We start from the raw sequence: 14,862 nt of genomic DNA on the forward strand, positions 1-14,862 counted from the left end.
TGGGAGGTGGGTGAGACAGTGGCCCTGCCAGGGACACACTAGGATTCTTTCACATGTGCCCGCTTTTGGGGCAGGGGGGTGTTGTAAAAGGACTTTAAGATTAGCTCTTTCAGGGTTGACACAGGAAGAAGCAACTTAAACTTTTCCATTCCTGACCTGGATTCTTCATTCCAGGTACGCCAGCTTTTACCACAGAGCTCCAAGCATAAGGAAATTACAATCTTCCAAGAGCTGATGTGGAAACATGGGAGAGTCTCAGACCTCTTACAGCTTCTGCTTACCTGAGGACTTCCCTGGAATTTTTATTATTTTTTCAGTTTAATGTCAGGTTCTTCCCCCAGTCTAGCAGTGCTGCCCAGGTAATTACTAGCAATGCCTGCAGGACTCTTTAATGCATTAGAGGGCTTATTTAGCTCAGCCTGCCTGCCTGCCTGAGGAACTTGGCTCTGTTCCCTGTAGGATCTCTCTGGCTCCCTTTCCTACGGCAGGGCAGTCTAGTCTGAGGGCTGATCTAGTCTCATGCCCTGTGCAGGCCCATGGTGTGGTGCTTCCTCTGCATTTGTTCCTTCTAATCCAGGATGGTGCAAGGCGGTTCTTGCCCTTCCTGTAGGTGGGTGTTCCCAAAACTCCATCCACACCAGCTTTGCTCTCAGCCACAACTCTGGGAAACTGCTGATGGAGATGGTTCCTTGGTGCCTGCTGGGTGCTGGCAAGGTGTGCAGAGGGGAAACCAGACAGCCTGACACTGCTGTGGAACAGAGGCAAGTCCTAGGGGCTGGGGTCACAGTGCTGATGACTGTTGGTAAGAATGTGCTGGGGTCTGGGGAGAGAGAGGATGGGAAGTAACCACACAGCCAGTTGAAGAAGCCATGGTATATGGAACAGAGTATTCTCATTAAGAGCAGAGGAAGAGTCTGCTTGGTGAGGAAAAGGTCTGAGCACTGGGGTTAGTTGTTGGATGGTAACAAGGGGCTCAGAGGGAAGCCTTAGCTGGAGAGGAGCTGGGGTGGGTGGTAGTCCCTGTGTGTGGTGGCCATCTGAGATAGTACGGGGAGCTCAAAGGGGTCTGTACATGGGAGGATAGGGTAGAGATGGGTATGCTTCATGTTTTGTAAGCTGTACTCATGGGGCACATAGCTGGATGAGGAGCATGGGGAAGGCTGGGAGGTGTGTGATAAAGGACTAGGGCTGCACAGATAGGAGGCCCGGGGTGTGGACAGAGGTGGAGGTCGTGGGACACAGTAATGACCCTGCGTGTGAAGCAGCATCAGAGGGTGTAAAACGGGGTGTGAAAGCTGAATGGGGGTGGGGAGCCTGGGAGAGGTATATTCCCAGCTGGCGCTGGGAATGTGGGTGCACAGGGAGTACCAGGATGCGGATAGGAGGATGTGGATGTAAAGTACAAATCCCAAGGCACCCACGGGCGAAGGGGCTGGGGGCGGGCGGTCCCAGGGGCCGTGCACCCACATGGCACAGCAGTCGCGGGGTGGATGGGGGTGTGGGGGGTCCGTTCCAAATGGGACGGTCAGTGCCAGCCAAGGGGGTCTCCTATCGATGCGGGAGCTGGCTGGGGGCAGGGTGCGGGCCAGCATCGTGGCGGGATCTGGGCCCAAACTCCCGCGCTGCCCGCTGAGCCCGGTCCTGGCCCATGGCGGGTCCCGGGGTGGCTCCCGCGCCGCGGCCCCACGGGGCGCCGGTTCCGGTTCCGGCGGGGCCGGGACGGCGGGCGGGGCGGGGCCGGCCGAGGCCGAGCCTGCGCCGTGCAGCCGGGCGGCGCTGGGACCCGGAGAACAAGGGGCGCGGGGGGACCGGGCGTGCGGAGGCCGCAGCCGGGCCGGGGCGCGGGCGGGGGCCGGGCCGGGACTGGGGGTCCGGGCCGGGGCGGAGGAGGCGGCGGAGTCAGAGGCGGGGGCCTGGCGGCCGGGCAGGGGCGCCATGGCGGCGGCCGAGACGAAGATCATTTACCACCTGGACGAGCAGGAGACGCCGTACCTGGTGAAGCTGCCGATCCCGGCCGAGCGCGTCACCCTCGGCGACTTCAAGGGGCTCCTCAACCGCCCCAACTACAAGTTCTACTTCAAGTCCATGGACGACGACTTCGGGTGAGCGAGGGCCCGGGCCCGGTCCCCCGGGGCCACGCGTGGAGCCCGGGCCCCGTGGGCCTCCCCGCGGAGCAGTGGGGGGTGGCTGGGAAACTCCGCCCTCACGGGGCCGGGGCCGGGGCTGGCTGCCCCCTCGGCCCCAGGAGCGCCCCCGGGATGGCGGGGCCGGGACCCCCGGGGTGGGGAGGTGCCCCCTGTGCCCGGCGCGGGGAGGGGGACCCCGATCCATGATCCATCCCTATTGCCCTTCCTTGGCGAGGATGGGGATGGTGATCCCCTTGAGTTCACTCTGGTGGAACACACCCTCCGTACACCCACAGGACCTCACCTGTGGGAGGCTGGTGGTGATACCCCCCGTGCACAATCTCTGCGGTTCGTTGTTCCTGGGTTCGTTGTTCCTGGACAACCGCATATCCTCGGATCCCGCATCAGCTCTTGGGAAGCTGCGCCATGCTAACTCCTCAGTGAGGGAGCTGGTGATACCCTGCTTCAGGTGCCAGAGGCACCTTGGAAGAGACCGTCATGCCCATCTGAGGGTCATGTCCTCCCCGTACTCAGGATGTTTGGCCAACACCTTGCCTGAGGTGGTATCTCCCGTGCAGCCCACATTAGGGTGTCTAGGGTGGCACCCCCAGGTTGTATCCTACTCAGGACTGTCATTCCCCACCAAAAGGGCCTAGGCATCTCCCACTGCGTCTGCCTGGGGAAAGTGCCCCTTTTTCCCTCCTCCAAAAGGGTGTGGAGGTAGTGCCACCTCTATCAGCCCTTTCCATGGAATGGATTTGGGGACAATTTTGTTCTCCTACCATCCATTTTGGGGAGGGACATCCATTTTGTTAACTTTGTCCTCCGCATCTCATTTTCGGGAAGAATGCGTAGAGAAGACCAGCTTTCTCCTCCCCTACCTCCATGGAGAAGGAGTGAGAGGTCTCCACGTGCTGCCCATCTCTGAGCAAGGGGTGTGTGCAAGACCCACTGTACCCATGTACCTGTCTCATCTTCAAAGATGTCCCATGCTCAGTCTCTGGTATGGAAGAGGGGTGCAGCCCTGCCTCATATCTCATCTCCTGCAGGGCAGCTCTCTTCCAACACTGGTGTTTCCATCACTTCTTTTGTGATGCCCTTTGGTTCCTCCCATCACATCACAGGTGACTCTTTGGAGGTGAGGAGGTGTGTTCTGTCCCTTGTTTGGATGTTATACTCACCAGTATTCTGGGCAGCCCCTGCTGTCTCCTACTTGCGTAAAGTTGGTTACTGTTCTGGGAAGCAATCACCGTGTGAAGCCAGTTCCCTGTAAGACCCTTTGTCCAGATTTCCTCCAGCTGACTTTCCTTTGGCCTTTTTGGGGAACTCTTTTTTCATCCTGGGGCCGTTTTGGTTTCTGCAACATGTGATCCTTTACCATTCCTAGGATTTCGGTGTTTGAAGGAGTTGTGTGGTTCTTCCTCTGAAGATTTAGCGTTTACAGTAGGTCTTATGTACAGAGCTGGGGTTGCAAAGTGTTTTCAGTTTTATAGTCTTCCCAGTGTCTTCTCACTGCACCAAATACCTCTCTAGACTGTGATTTTGGCTTGTACCCCATGTTGAACAGGGCTGGGCCTGTTTGGGGCTTGGATGAGATCTGTGTGGCTGCCTCAGCAGGGGGTGCTCTCCCCTCCTCGGCCAAATTATCCCAGTGCCCAGGTTCCCGTTAGTTTGGGAGGTGCCAGCTTTCAGATGAGGCTTGAAATTTGGAGTCAGTCCTTTGACCGCAGTCTGGGACGCTTTGCCTCCTTAAATTCCTCCTGACCCAGTGGAGAGCTTTAATCCTTAGAAGCTTCCCCATTCCCTCCTGGCAAATAGAGGTCTCCAGCCCTCATTTTCCATAAATTTCCTCAGCAATATCATTTGTCTGTGGATCGTTTCCTTTCCCTCAGCTGTTGAGTAGCGTTGGGTGCTATGAAACAGCTGCCTCTCCCTGTCTCGGAGGGGACCATGTTCATTGGTGGGAGAAGTGAATTCTCCATGCATGCTGTTTGTAAACAAATGCTTTGGGATCCTTTGAAATGTTGTTCTTGAAGTGAATTCAAACTTGTCTTGAATGAAACATTGCCATGTGGGTGGGAGAGTGCACAACTGTAAACAAAGTTTAGTAATAAATAGCAGCATCATGCATTGGGAAGAGGGGTCTGGTGGTAGTGAGGTTTTGTGCTGTGCCTTTTCATCCTCTATCTCTTTAAGTTCTACAAGAGGAGCTAGGTGATAGATTAACAAGACTCAATGATAAAGCAGCATAGGGAGTTATAGTGGGTGATAGCAGAGAGAGGGGAAAGTCACTCAGGAAGACACCACAAGATCAGTTGTGTCAGGAATGCATGGGATGAGATTTTTCTTGTGACCAGTTCAGCTAATTTATTTGGGAAGCATAAACTGCTCTCAAAGGGAAGGTGCAGCTGAGAGAGTGTCAGAGGCTGTGTGTAGGCAGCCTGTTCCTTGGAGAAGTCCTGGGCAGTGAGTTGTGCAGTTGGAGCAGCATGTGCAAGGCTTGGGGTTTAAGAGACAGAGCAAGACTCTGTCGCCATGGATGCTTCATCAGGAAAGCTGTCTCTGCTGCTTTTCAGAGAGCTGAAGAATGTGCTGGTGGTTGGCTGGAACATGGTGGGAACAACCCGGTCCAGCTGCAACCTTTTCTCTGAGAAGCCCTGAAGCCCCAGGCACACAAAATTTCATGATTGCTGGTAATCGATGTCCATGAGAAAGTGAGCCATTGGCCTGCAGGGAGACTCAGAGACAGAAGGGCAGGAGGCACCTTGGCTGCTTGACTGCAAATGCATGGGCAATTAGTGAAAACTAGACTGGAGGTTAACAATGGTGGCATTCAGAAGCTGTGTGACAGGGAAAAGCATTTCTCTCTCGCACATGTATTCCTCTCAGCTCCTTCCCTGAGGGGATTCCCTCAGGGTGCCTTCTGTCTGGCTTGTGCTGAGCTGCTGTCTCTCAGCTGGGCAGTGTCCAGGAGTAGGACCCAGGTTAAAGCCCCCTCAATGAGAGAAGTAGTGTATGGCCTTAGGGCAGCTGATCAATGAGGAGGAGGCCTGCAGGTCCCATGGTTCTGCTTTGGGCCTTCTGCTTGATCCCTGTGGCGTAAACCAAACTTTTCCTCTCATCTTATTAGGAACAGAGACATCTCACCTTCCAGAGCCAGCTGGAGCAGAATCTCCAATGTTTCCTCTCACCTCTGTAGCCCAGTCTGACTTTCTCACTCTTCCTCCTTTTTTCCAGGCTGTGGATCTCCAGTCTGGTATTCCCTTCAGCTAACCCCATCCCCAAGGCAGTATTACAGCCTCAGTCTTGGTGTGTGGGATTTTTCATTCTTTTGTTTATCTTGTTAATATTTGTTTGCTCTGAGAATCAGAGTAGTGATGGAGCAGCTTCAGTGTTTACATCTCCTTGGAAATGTGAACTGAGGTTCCCCTGGGTGGCTGTGGAGTTGTCAGGCTATGGCAGGAGTTAGTGCTCAGCTTCAAATAATTAAGACCCCAGAGTGGTGTCACTTCTGGGTGGCAAGGAAGAGAAATGAGAGGAATTCCTGCACCTGGTCCTGGGGAGAGGCTTTGGGAGCAGCAGGAAGGCTGCAGGGTTTTGTTCCTGATGCAGTGGTCTTCAGCTGCACATAACAGGGTACAGATATTTGTGCCCTTGTTGGCATTGTGTGCTGCTGATCCCAGAAGTGGAGGCACATTAAGGTCAGCGGATGGATGGTGTGAGTGTGGCAGTGCACAGGTGTGGTCCTGTCATCCTGGACCTGAGATGCTTTTTGTGGATGTCTCACCATGAAGTGTGGAACTACCTTTGACTGCACTCATTAGAGAGGGAAGGTTTCTTCCTGCAGCTTGAATCTTTTCATTCAGGCAGGCAGGCAGGAGCTGTGTGTTGATCAGCAGGACAGCATCTTAGATCAGTGCAGTGCTGTGACTGCTTTTGAGATCCATGTTCTCCATCAGATTTCCCCCATGTTTTTCAGGATTTTGAGCAGACTTTTTAATTTCTTTTTTTTTTCCTAAATCTATAAAATGGAATCTCCAACTGTGCTTTGTCTTGTCCACTTGACACTGGGAGCTTCTTGGACAAACAATTTTGTGTCTCTTAGCATGACAGAGCTCTCAGTTCTGTAGAGGTGCTGCAGGAACAGGACTGTAAATTCTTCTGGGCACCTGTGCAGCTGGGAGGGGAACAACCGTGCTGATGGTCTGTAGCTTGTAGTTTGCTGGGACATGGGCTTCAGTCATGTGTAAAGTGTTGTCTCCTACCCAAGTCCATAATGAGAAATGTACCTGGGCAGTGTGGACTTCTCACCAGCCAGGTGTAGTGCCCATTTGCCTCAGCTGAACTACGGATTTGTCTTTTTATCTGGTACAACTCTGAGAATATTATTATATCAGCTGAAATGTGATTTCTTTTGATTCGTTTTCTGTTTCTTGTTGATGCTGCTCATTTTCTATTGATCAAAATGTGTTTCCACAGGGGCATGCTAAAGTTTAAGCTAAACTTTTCAGAGCATTTTAATGAGTGCAGTTTGTGTGTCCAGGTAAATCCTTAGCACCTGGCCTGAAGTTCTGCCTTGTTCTTTCCATAAGTTGTAGAGTGCTGAAAGTTCGAATTTCTTTTGCCTGTGAAGAAGTTACTTTGGTGATCATTTTGCTTATCTTCACTTGGCCACCTCCCTTCTTCTAGACTGGAGAGCAAAAAGGCCCCATTCTTCTGCAAGGGGACCACTCCTCCCTCCCCATCCTACTGGTTCTGCATTGCTGGTAGAGCACCAGTGATCTGAGGTGCAGTGGTGGGATGGTGCTGCTCCTCCTGCCACTGCTGGTTTCTCCTTCTTGCAGGTCTCTATTCCAATTTTAGTTTCATAGCTCTGGTGATTCCTTGGTCTCAGCTGTGAAGTGAAAATTGGTATCCAGCTAATCACTGGCCCAGTATCTTATCCAGACCTGCTTAATTAACACCTGCTCTCCAAAGCCGGGTACGAGGCAGAGATTTGGACAACGCTCTGGAGGCAGAACAAAGCGGGCGCTGCGGGAATTCCCAGTGTAGGGGTCAGATGCCATTGGTATTTGGCAGCCTCATCTCTGCACATGTGCACGAGGAAATGCGTTGATGCTCTCTGAAAGGCTGAGTGATTTATTTTTATTGCAGGGTCTTTTTGAAATTGATACCAGTGGTGACTGTCCTTCTGGCTGGAAATGCTGGGAGCTGGGGAAGGGATCCTAAACTTAATAAGCAGTGTCAGTTTCTAAGCAGTGGTGAGCCCTGGCATGGTGCCCCTGCCTTTCCTGCCAGCTCTTTGTAGCATGTTTTGGGGGAGTTGTTTTATTTTGATTTTGGGAACTTTTTAAAATTTATTTTTAATTGGAAACTTTTGCTGTCTCCAGAAGACCTTTGCCTGTCCCATGCCCCTGATGGAGACTGCTTCCATGTCAGCATGAATTTCATGCTGGGAGATGTTGGCAGGAAGTCTGTGAGTGAAAGGGCCTACAAAACTCCTTTGCATGCTCACATCCTTTGTGGTGGTCTAAGTGACAGCACTGGCCCTACTGGAAGGTGGCCATCACTTTTTTCCAGTTTCTAGTCAGTCCCTGTTCATTCCATGTGGAAAGGAGCACTTTACACATGAAAGGCCACAGCAACCCATCTGTTGTACTCCAGAGGATGTGTTTCCATGCCTGCTGTGAGGTGAGCTGCCCTGGTTAGCAAGGGCCCACCAGCAGTTACGTCAGACATTTTGCATGTAGGTTAGTGCAGCCTGTGCCTCTGTCTCCTGAGCTGCTGAGGACTTGGCAGAGAGCTGCTAACCACTGTCTGCATTTGTGGTGGGGAGTTCCTGTAATGCTGCCCGTGCTTGGGGTGGCCCATGGACACTGGAGCTGATTCTGGCTGGAGCTGCTGCTGGAGGCCGTTTCCAAGTGTTGTGGTTCTGGGCGCTACAGCAGTGCCAGGGTTGAGGTGAAGATGGAGATGGTTAGTTGACAGTATTCCCTGCTTCCCTGGATTGTATTGTCTGTGCCTGGTCCTGCGTGTCCTGCTGTTCAGACCCAGCTATTACTGTCTCTGTAGGTGTCTGGCATTCTCAGTTGTGGTTGGAGCTGTGCTCTGAAGGCCACATCGGATGGCAGTCACAGCCTGGTTTCTTTGCCCAGGGGTGGTGTTCAAAAAGCCAAGTTAGCCAAATCAGGCTGCAGACCAATTTCCCTAAGGCCTTGTGTGTCCTATGCAAACAATGAAGCTTTACAACAGCTATTGAATTAGTTTGCAGCCAGAACTGGTCAGAATTTTTTTTTGACTGAATGTATTTTCTCCCAAAATATGGTGTCATGTTGAAGCCAGCATTTTTCTTGGAGAGGCATTGTTTTCAGTTATGTGTTTGATGGGAATGTTTCTTAATTTTAAGCCTCTTTTGTCATTTCTGAAAAAAAAGAAAGAAAGGTCAAGAAACCTTTACTCAGCCATGTGAATGCAGCTGTTTTGGTGCAGTTTAGTGTTCTGAATCATCTGGAGGACTCTGGTCCTTCAAATTCCAGAACAGAGCAAAAACCTACCTTGATGTCTCAGAAATTGCTGCAAAGTAAATCGGTGTGCCCCGGCTGTGGTGCAGCTGTGGTCCAACATGGTTCAGACTTGGAGGTGAAGGAAAAATGCCATTAAAAAAATGGCTCATAACCCACCATAATTTGGGTCACAACCTGAGCATTTTTTGTTGTTATGATATGATAGTTGTGGCCCCACTGCTCAGTTTTCTGGTTCCTGCTGAGATACATCTTTTTTCTAAAGTGAACTCTAGAATTTCATCTAGAATTTTGCCGTTCCCAAATCCCAGACTTTGGCTCACCCACAAGGTGGTACTGGGTCTTCTGGGTGGTAGTGTAAGCAGTGATGTTCCTTCCTGCATGGCTGCAGTGAGAGCAGGATGTTACTGGTGGGGCTGCATTTCATAATGGACTCTGAGAAGGAAAATGCTGGCATGCAGGGGTGGAGGTAGATGGCCCATGAGCCCAAGGTCATTGTGCTTGGAGGACTGAGCATTCAGTAAGTTACTCTTCTCCATCATGCTCCCGGCCTCTTTCTCCTGTGATTTCTTCACCTGGTGTCCTAGCAGGTGTGAATTCTTCGAGGTGGAGGCTGCCACCCATTGCTATGCACGTGGGGATGCTCAGGAAAGGGGTCTGTGAATATGAGCAAAGAAAATCTGGTTTCCCCTGCAGATTTTCTGCTGCACACATGGGTTTGGCTTCAGTCCTCTGTCAGGGTGGGCATCAGGCCCTTCATGTAGACTTGAAAGCTGTATATGTAGAGGTCTAAGGAGCATAGTTGAAATTCCTGAAATCCTTTTTGAGCTCAGTGTACTTAAAGGGATGGGAAGCCTCTTCCATGTCTGCGTGGCAGTTGCTGAACTGTTCTGAGCTGAGGGTACCTGCTATAATGAATTGCTACTCCTCCACCCTTGACTGCATCCAAATAGATAGAACAGTGTTGTGGTTTAAGATATTTGATCTGTGAAAGAGCCCATGAAGAGGTGCTGGGCTTGCAGAGCACAGCAGATACTGAGTCTGCAGGAAATTGCCTTTATGTTGCACCAGCTTTGCGTCGTGTTGCACATCTGATGAAGCAGCAGTCGGGGCTGTGTGTTTTTGGTGTTTCCTATTGATTTCCTCCTCTCTCCATCCCTTGTTTGTTATTCAGAGCCTGCCCTTCTGACCTGTGCTGGATGGATTGTTGTTTTCCAGAAGGGGGATGTGGCACCACGTGGCTATGTTACTGTTTGTCCCGCTGGTGCTGGCTTGTTAGGCAGCAGCTGGCAAGTTAAGTAAAACTTAATCCCACTGGTGGCTGCCGTTGGAAATTTTTGGACCAAATCCTTTTGTAAAGGCTTTTTGGAAGGCGTTTCAATAAGGTACAAATAGGGGAATTAGTCTAATCTCTGTGACTTTGTCTGCTTTGTCCATGTGCTTATCTGTGTAATGCCATGGTGGCCTTAGGAGAGAGTGTGAGCTTTTGGACTGTGGTCTCTGAGGACTGAATTAGCTTGCGGAGCTGGAGCATTAGTGTTTCCCTGAGCCCCAAAGCTCTTGGTTTCACTTGTTTCCATTGCTATGTTGTTACTACTGTAGCACTAATATTAAACTCATCCAGGAATGGGCTGGAGCTCTCGGGAGGGTTTGGCAGGCAGAGATGCCTGGCGCTGACCTTCTTGTGCTGTGTAATTCTGTATCACAGTGGAGGGTTGGGACTGTTTGGTTGTTGTATCAGTTATTTATTACAGGGGACATACTGGGGGTGTTGTTTTTTCAGCCGCAGCTAACTATGGAAGGCAGCAGAAGCAGCATTTGGGTATCCTGCTCCACTAAATCCTTTGTGGTGATTATCTCCTTTGTCCTTGTGTCTTGTTGGCAAAAATTTGTTAGGATGTTAGAACTGTGGAAAAGATGGTGCAGTGTGAGCAGTGACTGAGTTGCTGCAGTGGGAGTCTGTCCTTCTGGTCCTGGCTGAAGACAGAAGCTGAAGTGGGAAAGGCTTCCTCACATGACTTGGAGCAAAGCTCTGTTTCTGGGAGAGCTGTCACTGGCTGCTGTGTGGGAAGGTCTTTCCTCTGCTGGTTTTTGACCTGCCCCTAGGGTTTGGAGAGGAATTTATTTGCTACGTGGCCCCTCTGATTGCTGGCAGCTGTCTCTGTGATAGTCTGGGAGTTCTGGGTCTGAGTAGCAGAGTTTGTGGACTTTTCCTTGTTTGCTGGTGGCTACAGGCTGGTTCTGGGGACACTGAGAGTCTACCAGAGGTGTCTGTGTTTCAGGAGCTTTGGCTCTGCATGGGTTATTATAGCAGGGAAGCTGGCGTTAGCGCAGTAACCTGCCCCTGCCTGGGCTTCAACTCTCCCTCAGCATTACTCTGAGTAGGTACTCATGTTGTTTTTGTGTCTCATGACCTGTGGGCAAATAGATTGTCCCCTGTACACTGCATTGTGCTGTGCTGCTGTTGTTGACAGCCAGAGCAGTGTCAGCAGCAGGTGACAACCTTGGCTTGATGGCCTGATGCCATCAGGGCTGGGAGAAAGTTGCTGCAGTGATGATGGCTGTTGCCTGGTTGCCCCAGGGAGCAGGAGCTTCTCAAACTGAAGCTTTTTCCAGAAGCTGTGATGGATATGCAAACTCCATACTTGTGTTTGCATACAGCTAACCAGCTGTCCCAGTTCATTCAGCCCTGCCTAGCTCAACCAGTATGTTAGTGCCATTCACACAGAGACTTGTTTGTGGGCCCAGATGGGGCTGTGCCATACTGGAAATCCATATAGGGGCTCAATGCATGAAGTCTTGCTCTTGCACTGTGTTCATTTGAGTTTTTTTGCTGTTTTTTGTCGCTCTGAGAAGGGTGGATTTTCATGGTTCTGGTTGCAGAGCTAAGCCCCTTATGGCAAACCTGCCTTAGACCTAGAGCTGGTAAATGCATCTTTAGGTCCCGAAGGGTGTCCTGCGAGGTGGATTTTTCTTCTAGATTAAAAATGTGTTGTTTCAGCAGGGGCCAAAAAGTTAGACTTGGAGAAACTCTTTAAGACTGTTCCTTGTCTAGTCATCCTGGATGTGTCGGGGGACTTTGAAGATGTCAACATCTGCATCAGTTATGGATAAGCTCTGGGTTTCTTTGGGGCAGTTCCAAACTAACACTAGGTGTGTAACATCTCTGCCAGTGTGCATGATGTTGGAGCTGGGTCTGACTTAGCTCTGCCATGTAGAAGGGTTTGTAGATGTGAGGTGGGGACTGTCTGGCCGTCCTGACTGTAGGGTCCAGCTGTGCTCCTGGTTAATCAACATGTGGTGTTGGTACTAAGTGTTTGTGGTCACTCTACATATAACTTAGAGGAGAGATGCTTCAAGGGAACTTGGTGTCAGTATTGCAGATAATTAGGAAGCTCAAAATCATGGTGGTCTTGTAACATGACTTACCAGCAGATCCACAGACACAGGATGGCCCTATTGCAGTAACAACATGTGATGAGTATTTCTGAACTGCCTTTGGGAATAGCTAACGTGTAGCATGACCAGTTCAACACAGTTACTGAGCTCATGGGGTATTTGCGGACTTGTAGACAGGTTGTGCACCCTTCCCCTGCACTCTTCTTGGCAGTTGTGGCTTTGAGACCCTCCACAAGAGAAACATTCCATGTCCTGTGATGGTGATTTCTGGAGGTCAGTGGCCATTACCCAGCCTTTGCTGCAGTTGTCAGAGACACCAGATGGAAGGTTTTGCATGGTATGTCCCAGGGTCAGGACCAGGAGTTCACAGTGTCAAAGAAAAGCAGCAGTTGGACCTGGTGCTACAGTGATCCAAAACACTGTCCTCTTCTAAACTGGGGGGAGGCTTGCCCTCCTGTTGAAAAGGAAGATGATTCCTGGTGTATAGGTGAGTCCTGGTAGGACCTGAACTGAATTCTGTACGTGGCAGCTGTGAAGGCTTTATATTTACAGTAATGTATTGGGTCCTACTGTATGGCTTTCATCTGCTTTCTGGACCTTTAGTTGAGAAAGTTGTGTGCCAGCACGTGATTGGTTTGGTTGGGACTGGAGCGCCTTTCTTGTCTCTTTCTTCCAGCAATTGAACAGTATTTTCATGCTTGCTGGGTTGTTGGCTGGAGGGCAAGCCTGGCTGGCCTGGTAAAGGACGCTTGCTAGGTTACTTGTTGCATTGTTGTCCTATGTCTTGAATGAAATTTGGTGAATAAGACTGGTTTTAGTAAAATTGATGAAGTACATTAAAGGCTAATAAAATGTGCTCTATTCACTGTTTTTTTTTTTAATACAGGGAATTTCTTGTACTATCTGCGTGACACTGTCAAAAGCAGATGAGGAAGAAGAACAGTTAAGTGTGCCTGGCTTAGCAATGGTCAGAAAAGTTTCTTATGAGTGTTCAGACCCCTTGTGCTCTCTTCTGCGTCCTGCATTTTAGGACCAGAGGGATGTAGTATCAGTGTTTGCCCATTTTTCAGAGCACTGCAATAGCTTGCAATCTGGGACAGAGTTCTGTCTTTGCCACCATGCAGCTGTTGTGACACTGAAAGGCTCTTCTTTGCGTGAGTCCTTTTCATTGTCTTTGGCACATGTTTTGTGGTGAAAGTTTGTTGTGAGCTTTATTAACAGCCTGTTGTTTTTATGGGGGTTCTCTGTATGTCTTACAGACCCAGTTAGCAGAGCTGTTGCTGATGGCAGCCCAGCTGGAGGTGCAGAGTAGGTGCAGCCATCTAGAGCCTGTCATGCTTCGAGACCCCTTCCCATCGGGTAGGAGGTTGAGTCGGTTTCCTAGGGAGGCTCTTGCAAAATTGTTTATGCAAGGAGAGAGTAATGTGAGCTGGTCAGTGTCTTGAGGACAGGACACATGTGGAGGCTGCTTTGTCATTTCTTCGTGGAGATCTGTCATTAAATTAAATTAATTATTAACATGATGGGGGGAAATGAACCTTGCTCCTCTTCCCCACAGACATCTGCCTTGGTCTGTGTGGTCCCAGATCTGCTCTGGAGGTATCTGGCTGGCAGAAGGGTGCTCCTAGAGCATAGGGCTGGTGCTGGGCAGGGCTGTTGTGCTGGCAGCCCGTGAGGAGGAGGTGCTTGTGAGCAGTCTGCTCAGTGCTTCCCCAGGTGTGGAAGTCCAAGCTTTCAGACTTTGTTTCCCACCCTCCCCCTCTTCCCAATTTCCCCCTGTTCTCCTCTCCTTGGTCTCCCGCTGAGTTGATGCTTTTCCAGGAATGAGCTGTACTGCTGGCCCAGCACATTCCACAGCAGCAGCGCTTTTTTGGCAGGAGCCTCACTTGCTGTTAGAAAAAGCAGGACTGACTTGGTATCCCTCAGCTGAGGGCCAGAAAAGGAAGGCCTGGTCTTGCATTCCTCACGGTGCATGCAGAGCCTTCACAGGCATCACGGCCTTCTCCCTTGGTTGTGGTGTATGTGCAAACCTCATGCTGTTCCCCCAGCAGCCCTTGGGGCTCTTTACAGCTCCTTAGTCGTCTTAACCAGTGTGAAGTCCCTGGACATTGCAGGGGAGGCTGTTGCTTTTCTAGCCAGCCTAGAAAGGGGGAGTGACTTCTCACTCATGGGGAGTTGCAAGGAGCTCCCTGTGGGGTGCAAACACCTCATTCACAAGCTTCTTGATAAGCTGGTGCTGTCCTTTGCGTTTTTTAACTAGCAGTAGCCAGATAGACCCTTTGTCCACCTCTGCACTATTTTCACCTCTCTCCCGTTCCCTCTGTCGGCAGGAGCTGGTGTTTTGCAGCTCTGCCTTGTGGGCTCTTCCTGCTGTCTGTGTCCAGATGGAGCTGAGTGTCACAGCAGACCAAGCCTCCTTCCTCCGGTGTGCTTGCTGTCTCACATTAGTGTGAACCACAGCAACCACATCAGGATTTTAGCCTGTCTCATGCACATCTCTGGCTGGGGCCTCTTTGGGCCTGTTTCCTCTCCCACGCTGAATACAAGCCCAGCTTTTGGCCACTGTTACTATGTCTGTGGAATTGTCTCCATTCCCTAAAGGTCATTTCTGCAGATGTTTAACCTCAAATCTTTTTTTCTCACAGTGAGTCCCTGCACTTGTCTTGTATCTTTGTGTTGTGTTGTATGTTTATGCAAGCTTTTAGTTACTGAGGAGCTGAAATTGAGCTAGCAGCATGAAGAACCTGACTTGGCTTCTGCTGGAAGTTCCCGTTTGTCCTGATTTCCAATTCAAAGAGACTGAAAGTGTCACTGAA

The 14,862-nt window shown here is 50.6% G+C and overlaps 1 protein-coding gene across 4 annotated transcripts in view; it reads left to right on the forward strand.

Moving 5' to 3' along the window:
* Window positions 1–1,885: 1,885 nt before the first annotated feature.
* The window catches only part of DVL3 (dishevelled segment polarity protein 3), a gene marked incomplete at its 5' end in the record, with an annotated part of 33,664 nt that continues 20,687 nt past the window's right edge, over window positions 1,886–14,862 (forward strand). For 3 of the 4 annotated variants that reach the window (XM_084212673.1, XM_084212675.1, XM_084212674.1), the window contains one exon: window positions 1,886–2,102. In XM_084212673.1, coding sequence (XP_084068799.1) covers window positions 1,936–2,102 — 167 coding nt within the window. Of the gene's footprint in view, window positions 2,103–9,916; window positions 10,033–14,862 lie in introns of those variants that run through there. The other variant, XM_084212676.1, reaches the window with a different exon arrangement.

The sequence above is a fragment of the Fringilla coelebs genome, assembly GCF_963513975.1.
Source record: "Fringilla coelebs genome assembly, chromosome: 10".
NCBI classification, from domain to species: domain Eukaryota; kingdom Metazoa; phylum Chordata; class Aves; order Passeriformes; family Fringillidae; genus Fringilla; species Fringilla coelebs.